This window comes from Entelurus aequoreus, linkage group LG23, assembly GCF_033978785.1.
Source record: "Entelurus aequoreus isolate RoL-2023_Sb linkage group LG23, RoL_Eaeq_v1.1, whole genome shotgun sequence".
Lineage (NCBI taxonomy): Eukaryota > Metazoa > Chordata > Actinopteri > Syngnathiformes > Syngnathidae > Entelurus > Entelurus aequoreus.
This window is the reverse complement of record NC_084753.1, coordinates 15,657,446-15,677,630: the sequence shown is the minus strand read 5'-3', so window position 1 is coordinate 15,677,630 and position 20,185 is coordinate 15,657,446. Positions and strand designations below refer to the sequence as shown.

The window sequence follows — 20,185 nt, the reverse complement described above, 5'->3', positions numbered from 1 at the left end:
TACTATGGGAGAGAGAAAGAAGGAAGAATACTAGCTATTTTGTAATACGATTATGGAAGGAAAGAAGTAACACTTAAATATGGATATATGGAAAAGATCTGGTTCCATCACGACCCAGTCACATAATACACACACATAAGTGAATGCAAGGCATACTTGATCAACAGCCATACAGGTCACACTGAGGGTGGCCGTATAAACAACTTTAACACTGTTGCAAATATGCGCCACACTGTGAACCCACACCAAACAAGAATGACAAACACATTTCGGGAGAACGTAACACAACATAAACACAACAGAACAAATACCCAGAACCCCTTGCAGCACTAACTCTTCCGGGACGCTACAATACACCCCCCCGCTACCACCAAACCCCTCCCCCCCTCCCCCACCTATTTATGTTATGTAATTCTGTGCTACTTAAACAGTTTATTTTATGTGCTGTAAATACCCATCTTGACTAACTGGGTTAATAAAAGTGTTTACAGTACAGTTGTCATTGACTTCAACTTCAGTGAATCTCGCTAAAAAATGAATATCTTTATGTATACTTTCACCGGAAAATAAATCGAGATATATATCGAATATCGAGTTTAAGTAAAAAAAATTTGAGATATACTTTTTCGTCCATATCGCCCAGCCCTAGACGAGATCAAGCAGCAATGTACAGAGACATCCTGGATGGAAACCAACACTTCCATCCAACCTGATGGAGTTTGAGAGGTGCTGCAAAGAGGAATGGGCCAAACTGCCCGAAGATAGGTGTGCCAAGCTTGTGGCATCGTGTTCAAAAAAGACTTGAGGCTGTAATTGCTGCCAAAGGTGCATCAACAAAGTCTTGAACAAAAACTGCGAATACTTATGTACATGTCATTTTTCAGTTTTAGTAAATTTGCAAATAAAAAAAAAAATCACATTGTCTTTATGGTGTATTGTGTTGTGTGGAGAAAAAGGAATTGATTTCCTTTTGGAATAAGGCTGTAACATAACAAAATGTGGAAAAAATTAAGCGCTGTGAATACTTTCCGGATGCTCTGTGTATTGTGTTCACAGTGATTAATTCTTAACTAAAATATAGACTTTTGTCGAGGCCAGAACCCAATAATTATATTTACATTGTTTGCTACAAAGGCGTTTGCTTCACTATACAAACTTTTCAACTTAGAAACCCTGTTCAGAAACCAATTAGTTCATAAATCAATGTTCCACTCTATTGTTACAGAGGGTGGTTAGAATAATAATGTTGGACATAGAGAACATAAAAATCCTTTATTAATGGAATCTAACTTACTAAAATGTAATGACTCGGTGCAGCTACATACAGTGAAAATGATGTACAAAGTAAATTATAACCTACTACCCAAGAAAGTGCAACAATTCTTCTCAACAAAAGAGAAATATAACCTCAGAGAAAAATGTAATTTAAAACATCTGTATACACGTACAACACTTAAAACCTGAAGTATAATATATCATATATATATCAGTATGTGGAATAAATTATGGAATGGATTAAGCAAAGAAATCAAACAATGTACTAATATAACTTAGTTTAAGAGGCTATTCAAAGCATAAGTGTTTACTAAGAACTAGAAATGTCCCGATACCCTGATACCAATATTACGATACTAAAATGTATTTCGATTCCTTGATACTTTAAAAAAAAAAGAAAAAAAAAGGGGACCACCAAATTTTTTGTTATTGACTTTATTTTAACAAACAATTTTCTGGTACATTAAACATATTTCTTATTGCTATCAAAGAACAGTTTTGGCCTACATACGAGACAACTTGTCATTAGGTAGAAAGTAAGCAAAAAAGGCTCCTAATTTGGCTGCTGACGTATGCAGTAACATATTGTGTCATTTTCCATTCTATTATTTTGTCAAAATTATGAAGGACAAGCGGTAAAAAATTGATTATCAATCTAATTGTTAATTTATTGTTAATATCTGGTAATTTTCTGTTCCAACATGTTCTATCTACATGTTGTTTGGTAAATTATCGTTGTTTGGATAATTTACATTAGTTTTGGATGATACCACGAGTTTGGGTATCGATCCGACACCAAGTAGTTACAGAATCATACATTGGTCATATATAAAGTCCTCATGTGTCCAGGGGCGTATTTCCTGAGTTTATAAACATAATTTAAAAAATAAATAAAAAAAGTTAAAAAAAAGAAAGATTTTTGACGATAAAAAATATTGATGTAATCATAGTAGTATTGACTATATACGGCTTTTGTACTCGGTATCGTTACAATCAATAATCTGTGTAGACCCACCCTTTTGTTTACATTCAGGATTGCTAGCTTGTGTTAGCAATTGTATCACGCTGTGTAGTGAAGCATGTTTAGCTATTCCTCGTCCTGCAGGGATGATACTTGTAAGAAACATAGTTTATTTGTCGCAATGGAGGCAAAGATTAGTGATTTAGAAGTAGCTAAAACACTGCCGACTACGGATGGACGTTAGCCGCTAGCCACCTCTTGCTGACCGGCGCTTCAGTGTTATAGCTTCACCTTTGTCGTTAGTTTTTAAGCCAAAATGCGTCCATTCTCTCTCTTCAGTCTCCACACTGTGTCTGCTTGTAAGTACTCTGTGCGTGTGCGTCGCCTAACATGCTCCTCTGCTTGTAAAACCAGCAGTGTCATGCCCGTAAAAAAAAAAAAAAAAAAAAAAAAAAAAAAGGGTACCGGTATTTTTCGGAGGCAGTATAGTACCATTTTTAATTCATTAGTGTCGTGGTACAACCCCGTACAACCCTACTAAGTACAAAGAAGAAAAATGTTGATTAATATATTGGACTTATTGAAAATTGTAAATAATTAATCTCATGAGAATCAGAATTGATTTAAACACTTATAAAGAGAACTGCTATATTTGGAATTCACGATTTAATGTAAACTTTGTTACAACATGACAACAGGAAGTGAACATATTTGTTAGAAATTTATACGAAGTAGAAATGAATAAGCCTTGCTTCTTACTACTCCTTTTCGGACATGTAAAGAAAAATGAGAATCTGCAAGCTATATGATGGATCATATGTAAATGTATGCATGTTCAAAATAAATTGTTACCATAGCATTCTTAATTTAATTCAAGCAACCTTTTAATTGTTCAATAATAAAGTGATATTTATTTTATCTTAACATTTATGGAGATATTTAAATGACAAAAAAAATCCTCAGCCTTTACAAAAGTCCAAGGCACAACATCCTCACTTTCTCCTTCCATTTGAAGGTTTTAGAACATGGGTGTCAAATTCTGGCCCGCCGTGTAATTTCACTTGGCCCTTTAGGCGATATCAAATTAACACTAGAGCTGGCCCCCCGATTATATACAGTGGCGGTGCCGCGGTAACACCGCATTCACCCCTAATTCTCATACTTGCCAACCCTCCCGGGAGACTCCCAAATTTACCCAGAACCCTTTGCAGCACTAACTCTTCCGGGACGCTACAAGGTGTGTGTGTGTGTGTGTGTGTGTGTGTGTGTGTGTGTGTGGGGGGGGGGGGGGGGGGGGGGGTATTTTGTAGCGGCCCGGAAGAGTTAGTGCCGCAAAGGGTTCTGGGTATTTGTTCTGTTGTGTTTATGTTGTGTTACGGTGGGGATGTTCTCCCGAAATGTGTTTGTCATTCTTGTTTGGTGTGGGTTCACAGTGTGGCGTATATTTCTATATTTCTAAGAGTGTTAAAGTTGTTTATACGGCCACCCTCAGTGTAACGTCTATCGCTGTTGATCAAGTATGCGTTGCTTTCACGTATGTGTGTGTACAGAAGCCGCACATATCTTGTGACTTGGCCGGCACATTGTTAGAATGGATGAAAAGCGGACGTGACGACAGACGTTAAATGCGGTGCCTTTAAGGCACGCCCCCAAGACTGTGGTCCGGGTGGACTACAAGATATAATGACTGATGAACACCTTCGTTCGATAATGAAGGTTGCCTCAGCTCAAAGCCTGAGCCCCGACATTAATGAACAAGCATCCAAGAAAAGATGGCAGGTATCTGGCTTGGGCACATCAGATTAGATCAGTGTGTTGCAAACTGAGCAGTTTAAAGTCCTGAATGGTTGGTTTATTCATTGTTATTTTATTTTTAAATTAATTAGCCTGTGGAAAAAGTTAATGTTTATATTTAGCTTAGTAGGCTGCAAATGGAAAACAGGCATTACATTTTTATTTAAATTGTATTTGATATGCCATTGATATTTTTTTATTATTATTATTATTATTTGAAACTCGATTTTGCATGTCACTATAAAGTTATATAAGCCTTGCTTGTTCAATATTCAATGCAACACTTGTTTGGGTCCCTATTAAAAGGTTAATTTGTTCAACCTGTTCAGTTTAAAATTTTGGCCCACTCTGTATTTGAGTTTGACACCCCTGTTTTAGAACATAGACAGCGAATACACCCAGTGGAGTGTGCCAGATTTGTAGCTCAAACAAGAAAGAAAAGACTGAAAAATATAATCTCAGTGGAGCTCATTTTAAAGGGGAATTGCACTTTTTTTTTTTTTTTTTGCCTATCATTCACAATCCTTAAGAGAGACATGAATGTTTTTAATTCATTCTAAATATGCTGGCAAGCGTCTTTTCGTGTCGTTCTCGCCATTCCGGGTCCTAAATAGCTGTCAAAGTGTACCAACTTGTCGGAGTACGTCCTCAGCCATCTACTTTCCAGGTGAGATGCATGATTTATGATATACAATAAACTTCCAGGGAGCAAGGAAGCGAGCAAACACCTCGCCAGTCGATCATGTCGAAATTGTACACAAGCTTGTTATCACAGCGCCGCTATAAATAGTTTGTCTGCGTTAGCGCTTATAATAATAATAATATCACCAATACTTGGTTATATTCCTGTCACGACATGTAAAATTGAGTATTGGATGGTTATTTATTGGGTTTTATGGGCAGAATAGAGGAGCTCCCATTGGCTCCGCTGTAAGCAAACTTTTATTTACGTTTACTTAATATTTAGAATGCATTGAAAAAATACATCCGTCGTCATGTCTTTCACGTTGATTGTCAACGAAAAATTTCAAAAGAAGTGCAGTTCCCTTTTAGAGACACATGATCTTGTTCAACGTCACTCAAATCTGTCTCATGAAATAAAACTAACTGAAAGTGGTCTAATTCTCCTAAATGAGGATTGATTAAAATACAAATGAAAAACAAGGTAAGATAAATGTTATTTAGGTATTTGTCAAGGCTTTTGTTTTAAGGGGAATATCGTATTTTTCGGAGTATAAGTCGCTCCGGAGTATAAGTCGCACCAGCCGAAAATGCATAATAAAGAAGGAAATAAAAACATATATAAGTCGCACTGGAGTATAAGTCGCATTTTTTGGGGAAATTTATTTGATAAAACCCAACACCAAGAATAGACATTTGAAAGGCAATTTCAAATAAATAAAGAATAGTGAACAACAGGCTGAATAAGTGTACGTTATATGACGCATAAATAACCAACTGAGAACGTGCCTGGTATGTTAACGTAACATATTATGGTAAGAGTCATTCAACTAACTATAACATATAGAACATGCTATACGTTTACCAAACAATCTGTCACTCCTAATCGCTAAATCCCATGAAATCTTATACGTCTAGTCTCTTACGTGAATGAGCTAAATAATATTATTTGATATTTTACGGTAATGTGTTAATAATGTCACACATAAGTCGCTCCTGAGTATAAGTCGCACCCCCTGCCAAACTATGAAAAAAAACTGCGACTTATAGTCCGAAAAATACGGTATATCATATCCATAACATAATGGATGTACTGTATGATGGAGGACCAGTACTTTGTTGCTGGGTCTCCAAATTTAATCGGATTAAAAGCAAGTTGAAACTTCACACTGGTGGATGTGTTTGTGGGCGTGCACAGTCTCCTTTCCTCAGTTGAAAAGTAAACATGATGTGATTAGTGCCAAAGAAGAAGCAAAGCGCTATCAGGCTAATGAACAGCTGTACCGCATGTGTGTATATGCATGTGCCACAGCCGTATACAGTAATTACACGCTGGGATTTAAAAGCCAATTTAACACTTAAAACGTGGATGGAATGGCATTACGGCTTCCGGTAAACACGAGTACATCCACACTGTGAGTGGGTACAGGATTTTTCTTGCCTCATTATCTATAAGTGATCGTGTTTGACGTCGTATTGTTTGTGCACTAGTGCATTAGTGTTTATAGCGTTTGAGTCGACTACGTGTGTGTGCGTGTGTGTGTTACAGCCAATAATTATGCCCCTAATTGCAGCTCTCCATCATGCGCGGGAACCAACACACACCTTCACCCACAGCCGTAATCACGCGGTGATCAGGCAAAGGGCCAGAGTGCTACCAGAGGAAAATTCCATCACTTTCTTTACAAGCTAACATTTTTTATCGCAGCAGTTATTGGCGATCAAGTTTTACTGCGCAGTTTTCTCTAAAAGCAGCAGAGAAGAGGATTTTGGTTACTGCAGCGTTAAAAAGGGACTGGAAGTTGAAAAGCTCTAACATTTTTCAATATGGCTGCCTTCCTGCAGTGTTTTCCTAACCCATTGTTGCTGCGAGCGCCACCTAGAGGGCCGCCAAAAAATATGTTTCTCAGCTACGGTGCCGAAGCAGTTGTAATACACTTCTCCACCACTTGTGGCAGTAATGACAATATCAAACAAACATAAGTCGTCAGAGAAGCTAATTAAGCGCAAAAATTATGACGAAAGTGGTGAACCTGTTTATTTCATTTGCACTTAAATTTTATGGGCAATTTATTTAAGAAACATGAATTAGTAAATAAATCTTTTTTGCACAACATAATTGGCACTAAATGTATTCTTCGTCAGTTATTTATGAGTCCCATCTTATCTTATTTGATTAGTAGTTATTTTTCTAATCAACCGGACCTAAGCCTAAGGTTTATGTGTTAAATCCATAATAATCTTTCATAACGGTTTCATATTATTTGACAAGGTTATAAACTAAGTAAGTTAGATACAATTATTAAATATGAATAAAACAAAGAGTAATATTATTAATTCAGTGTTAATATTTGAGTGGGCCCTGGGCCCCTCAGTAGTGGAAAAGTCAGAAAGGTTAAGAACCCCTGCCTCATTGTATTTTAAAACTTGCATGCACAAATGATGATACACTTAAATAGACATGTGTTTGAAGTTTAACTGACTTTTTAAGAAAAATAATAAAATTTAGATTTTGTGAATACTCCAAAACTATTCCAAAAGCATTGAGCCTCCTAACTTCAAAAATATATATATTTTTTTGTAGATACCGATATCACGAGTAGGAATTATATCCACAAAATATTGCTACATTCTAAAAAAATCCACACATTTACAGTCTAATAACTCGGGATTTCAAAGTTGACGAGTTAATGCATGTGATTATTTGCAAAAAAATACTCTACAGTACTTGTAGCAGCTCTTAAAGTAAATTAAGTTTGACACCTCTGCCGTATTGCAACTAGGGATGGGTACCGAATCCGGTACTTTGTTGGCACAGTCTGGGGCACCTATTTAACGCTGCCATGTCTCGGTACCTGGGTTGCGTGTGATGTCACTCCCGGTTGTCGACTACCTCTAGGTAAAGTTGCAATTTCCAATGTCAACAGTTTTTTTTAAAAAAATGCTCCAACGTAAGTTAAGTAAGGCTCAATTTTTTCAAAAATGCACATGCTTGATGCTTGGCTTTGCTACTGACATGCTACTGATTAGCATTAGCGATTTTACATGGCGATTTCAACGACTCCAAATGTGTTAATGAAAACTACAACTAAGATGCCTGTTACAATCAAACAGGTGGTGTGTCATAAGTACAATACTTACAGTGCTAACACTTTTTAAGGCGCAACAAAAGACTGGACAGCAAAGACTGAACTGACTAACCAACACACCATAAACTATACATTACTGCCATCTAACGTCTTGGACTTACAACTGTAATTGAGGATCAGAAATGTAATAATAAAACAAGATGTAACAACTGGATGACACTTATCGTAATCAGCTCATTTTTAAATGTTGCAATAAAAAAATTAGATTTTTTTTTTTTTCACACAAAAACTATTTTATTTATTGACACACACAAAAGTACAGAAAATTGGCCCCTTTGACTACCGGATGCAAGGGACCGGGAATTTGTACCGTTATATGTGAACGGTACCCATTCGTAATTTCAGCCTGCTCCGCTTTTCAGGTAAGCATTAAACTAAAGGAGCATGTGCGCTTAAAATAAATTAAGCAATTAATTTGCATGATCAACACGATAATGTTTTGTGATTAATCACATGAGCTAAAGCATTAACTTTGACAGCCATAGCAGTTTGTGTAATAAATAGTTTACCAACCTCTAAAAATGCATGTTACGATTCAAGCCCACACGGGAAGCTTGTTTACAGCTCATTAGATGCTGCAGGTGTACCTAATGAGGTGGCCCACCAGTGTATAACATAACCCAATAAGGAGACAGCAGAGCACACACACATGCACAGTTAATGCAAGCGAAGTGATTTGTGTTTGTGTGCTACCTTGAGCTCCCAGCAGCGTGTCCCTGATGAACTTCTCCAGGTCCTCGGCTCGCTTCTGAATTCTGTCGGCATCGTCTTCCACTTGTTCTCCGTCAGCCGACACCTTAGTGGCCTACACACGGCACATATGTGCCAATAAAAACAGCAAACACGTTGAATAAGTGAGGAGTTATTGACTTTCGAACGACAGAGATGCATCAATATTTGAGTTGGTGTACATTTTTAACTTATGGTCTGCATCCAAACTCGCATGCCTCTACTCTACTGTACATACACGAATTATGGACCTCACGCGCTGAATCACACAAAAAGGAGCACACAAGAAATGAACCGTTGACCAAACAAACAAATACAACCCACCCGTGCAGAAAAATAAGTAGGTAATTATTGATGTTCAACAGGATCATGCGCTGTCATCCATCATACTGTTTATGAGTATGATAATGAAAGGCCATATAAATGTGCAGCTTGGAAGCATAACAGTGTTGACTTGATTACCATCCAAACAAAGTGTTCTATTAGTGTCACCGTGAAAATAATTCAATAATGAGACTACAATTATTAATACACTGTACACAACGGAGTGTAAATTTATTATATAAATGTATATACAGTATATACATATATACACAGTATATACACATTTTTACACATAGACATATATATGTATATATATATATATATATATATATATATATATATATATATATATATATATATATATATATATACATATATATATATATATATATATATATATATATATATATATATACATACACTACCGTTCAAAAGTTTGGGGTCACATTGAAATGTCCTTATTTTCAATGAAGATAACTTTAAACTAGTCTTAACTTTAAAGAAATACACTCTATACATTGCTAATGTGGTAAATGACTATTCTAGCTGCAAATGTCTGGTTTTTGGTGCAATATCTACATAAGTGTATAGAGGCCCATTTCCAGCAACTATCACTCCAGTGTTCTAATGGTACAATGTGTTTGCTCATTGGCTCAGAAGGCTAATTGATGATTAGAAAACCCTTGTGCCATCATGTTCACACATCTGAAAACAGTTTAGCTCGTTACAGAAGCTACAAAACTGACCTTCCTTTGAGCAGATTGAGTTTCTGGAGCATCACATTTGTGGGGTCAATTAAACGCTCAAAATGGCCAGAAAAAGAGAACTTTCATCTGAAACTCGACAGTCTATTCTTGTTCTTAGAAATGAAGGCTATTCCACAAAATTGTTTGGGTGACCCCAAACTTTTGAACGGTAGTGTGTATATATACATATATATATATATACATATATATATATATATATATATATATATATATACATATATATATATATATATATATATATATATATATATATATATATATATATATATATATATATATATACATATATATATACATATATATATATATATATATATATATATATATATATATATATATATATATATATATATATATATATATATATATATATCAGTTTAAATAAATAAAAACTTCATTACAATTAAAATTTGTATTTCATGAGAACATTTCCGAGAAAAAAATAAAAGTATTCAAACTTTCTTCCATAAAAACCTATAATGTTAAACTCCATCCATCCATCCATTTTCTACCGCTTGTCCCTTTCCGGGTCGCGGGGGGTGCTGGAGCCTATCTCAGCTGCATTTGGGCGGAAAACGGGGTACTCTCATAGTCATATTTTTTACATCCAATATCAGACTATTGCAATTAAGAATAAATACCTGCTTTAAAATGAGGACTGTCCCAAAATTTGTGGACGTTTTGACGATTATTGATTATTGATAACCAGGGATGTTCCGATCAGGGATTCATGCTGCCGATTGCGATATCAATCACATGCACTAACTGTATTTTCTTCTGTTTGTCTATGTAGAGTACTATTGACAGTTTAAACATATCAACAATATATTTAAAGGCCTACTGAAACCCACTACTACCGACCACGCAGTCTGATAGTTTATATATCAATGATGAAATCTTAACATTGCAACACATGCCAATACGGCCGGCTAAAACTTATAAAGTGCAATTTTAAATTTCCCGCTAAACTTCCGGTTGAAAATGTCTACGTATGATGACGTATGCGCGTGACGTCACTAAATAAACGGAAGTATTGGTACACCATTGAATCCAATACAATAAAGCTCTGTTTTCATCTCAAAATCCCACAGTATTCTGGACATCTGTGTTGGTGAATCTTTTGCAATTTGTTTAATGAACAATGAAGACTGCAAAGAAGAAAGTTGTAGGTGGGATCGGTGTATTAGCGGCTGGCTGTAGCAACACAACCAGGAGGACTTTGACTTGGATAGCAGACGTGCTAGCCGACGCTAGCCGCCGACCGCACGGATGATCGGGTGAAGTCCTTCGTCCTTCCGTCGATCGCTGGAATGCAGGTGAGCACGGGTGTTGATGAGCAGATGAGGGCTGGCTGGCGTAGGTGGAGCGCTAATGTTTTTATCATAGCTCTGTGAGGTCCCGTTGCTAAGTTAGCTTCAATGGCGTCGTTAGCAACAGCATTTTTAAGCTTCGCCAAGCTGGAAATTATTAACCGTGTATTTACATGTCCACGGTTTAATAGTATTGTTGATCTTCTGTCTATCCTTCCAGTCAGGGATTTATTTATTTTGTTTCTATCTGCATTTGAGCCTGATGCTATCACATTAGCTCAGTAGCTAAAGAGCTTCACCGATGTATTGTCGTGGAGATAAAAGTCACTGTGAATGTCCATTTTGCGTTCTCGACTCTCATTTTCAAGAGGATATAGTATCCGAGGTGGTTTAAAATACAAATCCGTGATCCACAATAGAAAAAGGAGAAAGTGTGGAATCCAATGAACCCTTGTACCTAAGTTACGGTCACAACGAAAAACGATATGTCCTGCACTGCATTCTAGTCCTTCACTCTCACGTTCCTCATCCACAAATCTTTCATCCTCGCTCAAATTATTGGGGTAATCGTCGCTTTCTCGGTCCGAATCTCTCTCGCTGCATTGTAAACAATAGGGAAATGTGAGCAGCCCTCCAGCCTGTGACGTCACGCTACTTCCGGTAGGGGCAAGGCTTTTTTTTATCAGCGACCAAAAGTTGCGAACTTTATCGTCGTTGTTCTCTACTAAATCCTTTCAGCAAAAATATGGCAATATCGCGAAATGATCAAGTATGACACATAGAATGGATCTGCTATCCCCGTTTAAATAAAAACAATTCATTTCAGTAGGCTTTTAAGCTTGTTACTTATTCTCTTTTATTACATACAATTGTTAGAGCACAACAAAGTCAATAAGACACAATAACTAAACTAAAGCCAAAACTACCATCTTTTTTTCATTTAAATTATTCAGTTTTTGCCATCAAAGTCCTCCTGAGTTTGTAAACTAACAAAATACACACAAAAAAAGATTTTAAGAAAATAAAAATAGACACAATCACTCTAGTATCGAACGGATTCTGATATTACCCTTGGTGTTGACACCACCAATTTATGGATCGATAACTTTGCTGGCTTGCCTGCGCTTCTTGGTGTGTAACATGTTTAGCCCTGTCCTCCAGTACCTGATAATGATACTTATGATACTAAACAATGCAGCTTATTTGCTCCAAAGAGGTGATTATTAGTAACTTAGGGGAATGTATCCAACTGGGTATGGCGATACGTAATTAGCCGCTAGCAAGTCAACCGGGGACTACAAACAAATAGTGTCAACCAGAGAGGGATCAGCGTTTGTAATCCCCTCTGGCATTATTCCGCAATGGCAATCACATCTGTTTTCATTAAAATCGGCCGATACTGATCAGTGGTCGATCGATTGGCACATCCCTATTAATAATGATACTATTACTCACTTGTACAGAATCTGTTGTAATAACAACTTTTAACTTGAAAGAAAACACTTCTGTATCTCAATATTACTATACACAGTAAATCCTCTTTTATACCAGTCATTTGGATTTGAGCCTGTCCATGGTAAATTAATTAATACTTATAAATTGAATGTTTTCACAACTAGAGCATATTAAAACATGTTTAGGACAATCTAAATGTGTTTTTTCAATATTATAAGCGCTGTAGACATGAAACAACACCTATTAGTCACTTTCACACATGTTTAATCCAATATTATATAATAATAGAAAATAAGACATATACTGTACATATACATGACTTTAACAGCCATGGTCTTATCTACAGTAGGAAAGGTTGTATTTTTGCCCCATTCCTGATGGAATCCTGCGTGTGACCGAAGCATTAAGGAGTGGGACTATTTAGGGCTAGCTACAGTGTGCTCACACAAGCACCAGGTAGAATCTGTGAGCAGATAATACCGTATCATCTCTTTCTTTCTCAGACATATCAGGTTTTATCAGGTCGGCAGTGCATTCGTCACTCAAGCTTTAAGTGAGGGATGAGGCAAAGTCTAACCCAGACCTACTGTAGTGTTTGAAAATGCTTAATTTAGGTTAAAATATGTAAAATATGCTAAAAAAAAATATATGACAGAGTGAAGCTGAAAATTTTAAAGCAAGATATGGTGAGGGACGACTGTATCATCAATATTATTGCGTCCGTCAGGAGGTTATGTAATTGTTGCTGCTGGTTTGTCTGTCTGTTGGTTAGCAAAATACCTCAAAAAGTAATGGACGGATTTGAATTAAACTTTTAGAAAATGTCAAAAATGCAATAGGGGAAAACTTCCGTATTTTCCGGACTATGGAGTGCACCGGGACTGGGTCGCACCCACTAAATTTGTTTTTTCATATATTAACTGCACCATAAAATAAGCCACATATATTTTTGTGAATGAATTATTTATTTATTTTATTTATAAATTACAGCACATTCTGTACTATAACCCGCTACTTTTTTCCTACGCTTTGGACCGTGCGGCTTATAAAACGGTGTGGTTAATTTATGGATTCGCTGCGGCCAAAATGCAAATAGTTCAAAAAGACTAAGAGGTGTGTTAAACTGAGGTCTGGCACGGAAACTGCTATTTATTGTGATGCATACATTTTCTTCTACAGTCAGTAATGTAGTCTCGACGTGGTGAGAGGGTGAAAGTGACAAGTTTGAACCACTTGCTCGTGGCTGTAAATTAATGAGCTTTTGTTTCACTGGTTTAATTGCATGTCAATCAACAGGAAGGAGGCTGTAGTTTTGTTTTCCTTGTTTTGCAAGTGCTTCCACTTGTTTATCTTACGATGGTGTGCACACACTGCGAGTAAGTGCCTTAAACCACCATCTCACTGCCTGCCAAAGCACATTTTCTCCATGCGGCAGTGGAGGGACGGAGACAAGGAGGATAAAAGAAGGATATAGGGGCTTCAAAGAAGACAGACACAGCAGTCAAGTCAGGCCAAAAGCGAGAGTAAATGGTGTGTACCCTGCTGTGTAGTTGGTCCATCTCCACAACCAGGGATCCCAGGTTGGAGTCAGCCAGCTGCAGTAATCTCTCCGGAGCTTTCTGAGGTGACAGCATGTGCTGTAGGGCAGTAAGTCAAACGAAAAGGAGGTATAAGAGACAACAAGAGGTCTGGCACAGAAACAAGCACGCGCTCATGTTCCGATTTTGCACGGCAAGTCGGTACCCTGAGTTCTTCGGTCATGTTCTCAAAGCGGTACAGCATCCTGTAAGGTGGCGGCAGGGGTGTGGTCAGGGTGACGTCAGAGATGATGCGATACAGGCGGTCCATGTCACTGATCAACAGGCCTGAGCACTCGTCGTCACACGCTGCGGACACATGCACCAAGGTGGATACCGGTTACCATTTACAGAAAAACAAATGTGTTATGTGGCTTTTCATGGGCTGAGATGCAGGTTAAGGGCCAGGATGAGAAAGGAACAAGGATAATAAAGTCATATTGCAAAAGGTTATATTGTTGTGACAAAAAAGTTATTATACAAGGAACAAGTTGTCTTCTGTTTATTTACCTAAACGTCAAAATGGATGGGGTGTTAATTGGAAGCATGAGATACTATATACACCGGGGGTGTCAAACTCATTTTAGCTCAGGGGCCTCATGGAGTTAAATGTATTCCCTCGGGTAAAATCATGGCATAATAACTTAAAAATACAACTACGACAACTTCCAAATTGTTTTCTTTGTTTTACTTTGGCCCAAAATACAACAAGTACATTCTGAAAATGTACATACCACAAATAAATCTCTTGACAAAACACTTCAAATTAGTTGAAAATTCTGGGGAAAAAAATCTGTACTAACTGAAAAACATGAACGATCATATTACAGTATCTGTAAAGTATTAGCCCACATTTCCATGTTTTGTTTGCATACAGCTAGCCAGACAGCGTATGCTGTCTGTCATGATACACGCATAACGTGCTGCGTATCATGATCAATATTAAAGTAAATCACTTGTTGGACAGGTGTCTGTCTGATCCAGCTGGCCGGGGAAATTGTTCCTGGTTTATTGGGGTAAGCGCTACATTTATGTCGAAATAGCTTAGCTTCAAATTCCACTTTCACCTCACTCTCTCGGCTTCCATCTGCTCCAACGTCTCGCTCTTTCTTCGTGCTCTTTTCCAGAAGCAGTATATTCAGCTTCAAAAAGATTAGGTTGTGAAACCTCATTTGTCCGAAAATAGTCGCCTTTGTTGTCTGTTACCAAGTCTGCCATGATTACAACACACTTGCCTTTGTTTCCGGAAATACGAACACACATTTGTTGCCAGAAGTCGGAAGTACACTGCCATGGAAACGGAAATCAATGCGCTGAAGAAGTCTGTCCCAGCAATGATTAAAATTACTAAAATACTTTAAATATTGTACATATTCAATATTGTTATGAACATGTCTGATACTACATCATATACATATATACTTACAGTGTGTATACAAAACGATGGAGGGTTTTGAAGTTGTTTTAGAGAGCTTTAGCCGCATTTTCAAAGCGTTTTCTATCATTTTTAAAATGCTAAAAAAAAACATGTTGATTGTAAACAATAGGCAAAATTTAATAAAAAGTGCAGTTCCCCTTTAAGGTCGGAAACTGATCATGACATTGATATCGAAACCAATATCGCCTCCCTGTAGTGGAAAATTATGACAACCATAACTTCCTTCCACATGCTCCGATTTTCCTGAGGTTTTTGATGGTGGGTTGGTGCATTGGGAAGGACGTGAGCACATGCGTCCCCGAGTTACACAGGGGTGCAGCTTTAATTTAAATTGTCTTTTCATTGTGGCCCTAAAAAATGTAGTCTAATGCTCTGAAACGTGCTAAAAAGAAAGAGAAAGGGCTCTACATTCAATGTAACAATTGGATATGTTGTACCTACGTGTTCCTATTGAACATGTGACGATTCAAGAATAGAAATTCGTTTAAAGAATGTACAAACAGGATTATTTTTTTCCTCAAAAAGTCTGGCTTATCAAGTGAAGCTGTGAATGTACCGTGTATAAAACAGCGTCACAACCTTTTGCACCTCTCCACGAGACTATCAATTGAACACGTCAAGTGTAAAAGCACAGCACACAGGGGTAAGAAGCACCTGTTATGAGCGCACACTGCAGGCTGAGAATACACATCAATTGCACATCAGGGGATTCAAACACATGCAGTGTAGTGAGTGTGTGTAAGTGTATGAAAGCTTGTAGAAATGTTCTCTCCTTCTATAGAGCCAGGGGCTGATTTATTGCTCGAATTTAAATTTCTGACAGGGGAAATCAAAGAGAAATTAAACAGCAACACTTTCGACTCTATCAATCTCTGACACAACCAGAGCTCACTCGCTCACACACACACACACACGCACACGCACACGCACACGCACACGCGCGCGCACGCACGCACGCTCGCACGCACGCACGCACGCACGCACGCACGCACGCACACTCATAATTGAATGTGTTGAGTTGAAAGACTAGGAAATCCCTTTGCATGTGTCACGGAAAGACAACCAACCCTTTTTGGCTTATTCGGTGCAAAAAAGTAACATTTTTGATCATCCCGATCAAGCAACACTGGACTAATGATACAAAACCCAAAACCAGTCAAGTTGGCACGTTGGGTAAATTGTAAATAAAAACAGAATACAATGATTTGCAAATCCTTTTCAACCTATATTCAATTGAATGGACTGCAAAGACAAGATACTTAATGTTCAAACTGGTAAACTTTGTTATTTTTTGCAAATATTAGCTCATTTGGAATAAGATGCCTGCAACATGTTTAAAAAAAGCTGGCAAAAAGACTGAGAAAGTTGAGGAATGCTCATCTAACACTTATTTGGAACATCCCACAGGTGAACAGGCTAATTGGGAACAGGTGGGTGCCATGATTGTGTATAAAAGCAGCTTCCATGAAATGCTCAGTCATTCACAAACAAGGATGGGGCGAGGGTCACCACTTTGTGAACAAATGCGTGAGCAAATTGTCCAACAGTTTAATAACAACATTTCTCAACAAGCTATTGAAAGGAATTTAGGGATTTCACCATCTATTGTCCGTAATATCATCAAAAGATTCAAAAGCGACATCAGTGTGTAAAGGATATCACCACATGGGCTCAGGAACACTTCAGAAAACCACGGTCAGTAACTACAGTTTGTCGCTACATCTGTAAGTGCAAGTTAAAACTCTACTATGCAAGGCAAAAGCCATTTATCAACAACACCCGGAAACGCCGTTGGCTTCGCAGGGCCTGAGCTCATCTAAGATGGACTGATACAAAGTGGAGAAGTATTCTGTGGTCTGACGAGTCCACATTTCAAATTTTTTTTGGAAACTGTGGACGTCGTGTCCTCTGGACCAAAGAGGAAAAGAACCATCCGGACTGTTATAGGCGCAAAGTTAAAAGCCAGCATCTGTGATGGTATGGGGGTGTATTAGTGCCCAAGGCATGGGTAACTTACACATCTGTGAAGGCACCATTAATGCTGAAAGGTACATACAGGTTTTGAAGTAACATATGTTGCCATCCAAGCAACGTTACTATGGACGCCCCTGCTTATTTCAGCAAGACAATGCCAAGTCACATTCTGCACATGTTACAACAGCATGGCTTTGTAGTAAGAGTGCGGGTACTAGACTGGCATGCCTGTAGTCCAGACCTGTCTCCCATTGAAAATGTGTGGCGCATTATGAAGCCTAAAATACCACAACGGAGACCCCCGGACTGTTGAACAACTTAAGCTGTACATCAAGCAAGAATGGGAAATAATTCCACCTGAAAAGCTTCAAAAATGTGTCTCCTCAGTTCCCAAACGTTTACTGAGTGTTGTTAAAAGGAAAGGCCATGTAACACAGTGCCAACTTTTTTGCAATGTGTTGCTGCCATTCAATTCTGAGTTAATGATTATTTGCAAAAAAAAACTAGTTTCTCAGTTCGAACATTAAATATCTTGTCTTTGCAGTGTATTCAATTGAATATAAATTAAAAAGGATTTGCAAATCATTGTATCCTGTTTTTATTTATGAATTACACAGCGTGTCAACTTCACTGGTTTTGGGTTTTGTACATACTGTAAGACAGTATGACATATATACTGTAAGTGTATACAGTATATGTTGCGCACTGCAGATAACACACAATAACATGCAGCTGCAAAATGCAACATGGTAAAAATTATTTACCTTCATATTTTGGATGTTGCCGTTTAATTGTCTTCCAAGTCACTGTGCATTCACAATTGGACTATCTCAGGTTAGGCTATGGAGCCATTTTGTTGGAGAAATTCAATATTTGGAGTAAAGTAGCCTGGAGGTCTTCACAATTGTGGTCGAAATAGACCTTATTTTAAAACATTGCCTGGATTCAAATTGAAGCAAGATGGTGAACGTGTTTTTTTTCCGCTTAACATTAATAGTTTTGACTATGAAACTGTGTTTCATAATAGTATATGAACTTTAAACTCAAAAGTCTTTAAGGTCGGACATTTTAAATTCAGAAAGGAACAAAAGACACTCACTCACACGAGACCCCTAACATGTCATACAAGTGTAAAATAAAACAATGACTTTTAGTATTAGCATACCTACAAAAATGGGTAAAATGCAAACAGTTACCATGCTCACGACATAGTGCCTAATAAAAATATTAATTACTGTAATAAATACCTATAACATTAGCTAGAATGCTAACATGCTAACTGTTAGCACGTTAACAAGGTAGCAATCCATGACTTTTAGCTTTATACTTATAAAATTAGCTAAAGTGCTAACTGTTGGCAAATAAAAATATCCATGACTTTTATTTTTATACCTATAAAATTAGCTTAACTGCTAACTGTTAACATGCTAGCACCAATTAAAAAATATCCATGACTTTTAGTTGTATACCTAAACAATTAGCTGAAATGTTAACAGTTAGCATGGGACTATGTTCAGTGTTAGTATAAGGGCAAGATAGTGCCTAAGTAGAAAAGTATCCATGACTTTCAGTCGTATCCTTATAAATTACCAGAAATTTCGGACTATAACGCGCTACTTTTTTCCTATGCTTTGAACCCTGCGGCTTATAAAACGGTGGAGCTAATTTATGGATTTTTCTTTGATGACGGCCATAATGCGAATAGTAAAAAAAACAAAAAAAAACAAGAGACTGAAAGGGTGTTTTGTTTGTGCTATGGCAACATCTATTGGATAGAGGTTATAAGCGGAAGTAGAAGTACCGTTCCGTTTTCTAGCCGTCCATAGCGTTTTTAATCGTATGGATGCTTCATTCATCACTCCAAGTAAAGTTCTTAAGTTTTACAATATATCCAAAACTATTTATACTTACCAAACCGTCCCATGTTGGATGTCTGTTGGAGTGTTTTATGCATATTTCTACATGCTATAGTAATGTAATCAAGCGGACATTGTTAGGATTAGCTATTATGCTAACACGTTTACGAGCGTCTGTGTTAATATTAATAACTTACAATGGCATTTTTTAAATATTTCCTTTTCACAAATTCCTCAGTAAATTCACCAAAATGTCACCGTGGAGTTATTGAGTCTGTTTAGCTGATTGGAGAGCTAGCTTCCGCAGCTTGTGGGTCCATGACGATGACTTCTGTTTTGTTTGATCGGCCGTTTTACTGCCGTGTTATAGACACCGTTTTGAAACAATTAAGGTATGTAAATAAACATTTATAGAATCTTTCTGCGTAAATAACTAAATTCACAATGTATATATCTGCGGCTCATAGTCCGGTGTTGCTAATATAAGGACAAATATTAATTTTTCCTAAAATGTAGTGAGTGCGGCTTATATACCTGTGCACTCTATTGTATATGTATTTGAAAAGGATCCCAATTAGCTGATGCCATGGCATTTAGCTAGTCTTACTGGGGTCCAAACAAAACATCACATATTACCAAACTGTTTACAACATTGCAAAACACATGAAAAAATTTAAAATAAAACTAAAAGATTATACATGAGTTCACAATTTAATCACTACCAATTATGTATAAAATATGTTAAAAAATAATAATTTAACTGGACCAATCGACACTAAAATCAACACTGGTACATAATAACTTATGGAATAACACAAATTAATTTAATGTTATTGCCTCAACTACGGTCATTTCCGTTCCAGTAAATAATTGTGCACGCTTTTTCTAAAGGCTG

At 37.2% G+C, this 20,185-nt stretch overlaps 1 protein-coding gene across 2 annotated transcripts in view; it reads right to left on the bottom strand.

Moving 5' to 3' along the window:
* Window positions 1–20,185, bottom strand: part of lama2 (laminin, alpha 2) — a 558,082-nt gene that overhangs the window by 136,434 nt on the left and 401,463 nt on the right. For both annotated transcript variants that reach the window (XM_062033747.1, XM_062033746.1), the window contains 3 exons: window positions 14,189–14,331; window positions 13,984–14,082; window positions 8,554–8,665 (listed from right to left, as the gene is read on the bottom strand). In XM_062033747.1, coding sequence (XP_061889731.1) covers window positions 8,554–8,665; window positions 13,984–14,082; window positions 14,189–14,331 — 354 coding nt within the window. The remainder of the gene's footprint in view (window positions 1–8,553; window positions 8,666–13,983; window positions 14,083–14,188; window positions 14,332–20,185) is intronic.